At 54.0% G+C, this 2,441-nt stretch overlaps 1 protein-coding gene across 1 annotated transcript; it reads right to left on the bottom strand.

Moving 5' to 3' along the window:
* Positions 1-709: 709 nt before the first annotated feature.
* Rprm (reprimo, TP53 dependent G2 arrest mediator homolog) lies at positions 710-2,164 on the bottom strand. The gene has a single exon (XM_021156990.2). It carries the CDS (start codon positions 1,918-1,920, stop codon positions 1,591-1,593), a length of 330 nt encoding a protein of 109 aa, XP_021012649.1. The 5' UTR covers positions 1,921-2,164; the 3' UTR covers positions 710-1,590.
* Between the last annotated feature and the right edge of the window lie 277 nt (positions 2,165-2,441).

Consider the following 2,441-nt stretch of genomic DNA (forward strand, 5'->3'; position numbering starts at 1 on the left):
TGTGTGTGTGTGTGTGTGTGTGTGTGTGTGTGTGTGTTATTTTTACTTAATTGATGGACTGCATATATTAACAGGACACAATATAACGCTTTAATACATGTACCCATGATTCATTCATCACCTCAAACATTTCTCATTGCTTCATGCTCGCTTATCTTCCTTTCTCTAGAAACCATAATACTTCAAAAACAACTAAGCCCTTCTGACTTGGAGACAATGCTTACCCTGGCTGGTATTGAGAACTTTGACCTCTACTTTTCCTGGGAATCTGTACTTTTCTTTTTCTGGGGCAACATCCCCTTGCCTTCGTGCTGACGTGGGTAGGGGAAAGATGCTCTCCCTAAAGACTGGCTTGGCTGTCTCCTCCTTTCATTAGCGGGGTAACCCAGAGTTCCCCAAGGAGCCTGGCACGGAAGTGTAATTTCCCGTGAGAACCTACCTGACATTCGAAACGAAATGAAAATTTAAATCATAAATATGTGAGAAAACAAAGGCCGCTGTTTTCGAGATGGCTTTTATGCCTGGGGTTTCGTGTGTGTCACAAATCCCTGGGCTCTCTGTCCGGGCCCCTCCTCCCCTCCACGGATCTAAGGATCTACGAAGTGGAATCGCAGCTACGGCCAGGCGAAACCTCCTGGCTTGGACCCAGAAGCTGCGCAGCCGACCTTCCCCTCCTCCAGGAGAACAGAATGACTACCAGGAGGCCAGAAACAAAACACTTAAATGTTGCATTTATTAAAGAAATGTTAAATAAGAAAAAGAGTCAAACGGTGTCACGGATATCAAGAGCACTTTTGTGGCGTAGACCGTGCAGACACGAGCTAAGAATTCTACTCTGGATCTTTGTCCCGGGCTTAGCTGGAGCGCTAGCCTCTCATAAAGACCCAGCTGGAAATGCACTAAAAGAAAGCACTTACCCCATTCACAGTCTCAGACTCCCCTCCCCCCCACCCGTTCTCCCAGAATGACAAAAAACTCTAACCCGCAGGCAGGCAAACAGGCCACTAGGGCACAAAAGACTTATCAAATATTTGTATTCAAGCAAACTAACACAAATCCCCTAAAACCACAGGTTACTATCGATCAAAGTTTCACTCTCCTAGTAGGTCGCAAAACCCACACGCATCTATGTTCCTTCCCAATTAGGTCTGCAGCGCGGCGAATAAACAGTCACTTTTTCCGGTCACTGGGCCTCTGAATACACACCCATCCACACCCCGCCTTGCTCGGCCTCTCAAGCTGTCCCCAGTGCTGAGCCCACCTGCAGGTAGGTGGAAAGGGGCCTTCGCCGCCTGGTTCATCTCCCAGTATCCCACGCCAGCAGCCACTCCCAAAGTTCTGCGCCCTGCTTTTGCCACCTGCTGCTGTGTCCCGAAGTCTGGGCGCTCCTCCTGTACAGTCTTGCTTGGGGCCTTTCGAAGAGCGATCAGAAATCGGTCACTTTTTCCCCAAAGGCAGAAGTCAAGAGAAAAAAACTGACTCCGACAGGTTTGCGTTGCTCGGTCCGTGATGGTGAGGGGTGCATCGCGGCTGGCGGAGTACTGGAGGTGCCGGAAGGGAGGCACCTGCCGAGGGGGACCGGAGAGCCACTCAGTAGGGTCCCACGACCACTGCCTCCACCTCTTTAGACGGCCTCCGGTCCTTCACTAGGAAGTTGATCATGCCTTCGGACTTGATGAGCAGGTTGCAGCCAAGGAAGAAGATGCCAAAAACCACAGTGAGCGAGAGCACACACATAACTGCGATCTGCACCACACGCATGATGTACAGGCTGCGCTCGTCGGGGCCTCCCTCGGCGAAGCCATCGTCGGTCACCACCGACGCCTGGGTGCAGCAGCGCACCGCGCGCTCCAGCGCCTCGCTACTGTTGGCCAGGAACAGGCCAGCCACGTCGGTCTGGTTGCCCAGCACTGAATTCATCACGAGAGCAAGCGGGAGCCGGGAAGGCGAGGATCGGAGGGATGGGGACCAGAGTGGCTGTAGCGCAGGACGAACAGGTGCCCGGCGGAGCGCTGTCTTGATCACTTGTGCGCGCAGGGCTCCTCAGTCTCCCTTTCAAAGTCCCAGGTCCGTAAGTGTCTCAAGAACCTCTTCAGGGCGCGCCGCAAGCTGGCTCCTGTGCGCTGTGTTCTGCCCAGGCAGTGCTCGTTCCCGGCGCTAGCTCGACTGGGAGCTCTTGGAACTTGGCGGGTTGGGCTGGAGGGGCCGTGGGAGGCGCGGGCCTTGGCGGTGGCCCGGCTGCTGCTCCAAGCGAACAGCGGCCCCTGCTGGTGATAGAGCCTTGCTGCACCCGCTCGGCTTAGAGGGGCGGCGAAGATAGGAGCTAACTTAGCAGCAGGCTTTGTGCCTTCTGCATTTCCAAGGGCTAGGCAGGGTTCACTATGCACTCCTGATGTGAAGAGCAAGTAGAGAACTTGGAGAGAAAGGCTGAAAGTTGCAGA

The sequence above is a fragment of the Mus caroli genome, chromosome 2, assembly GCF_900094665.2.
Source record: "Mus caroli chromosome 2, CAROLI_EIJ_v1.1, whole genome shotgun sequence".
NCBI classification, from domain to species: domain Eukaryota; kingdom Metazoa; phylum Chordata; class Mammalia; order Rodentia; family Muridae; genus Mus; species Mus caroli.

Bases quoted from the DNA above. Each gene is read 5' to 3' on its own strand.
- Rprm (XM_021156990.2), bottom strand. From the start codon at position 1,920: ATGAATTCAGTGCTGGGCAACCAGACCGACGTGGCTGGCCTGTTCCTG.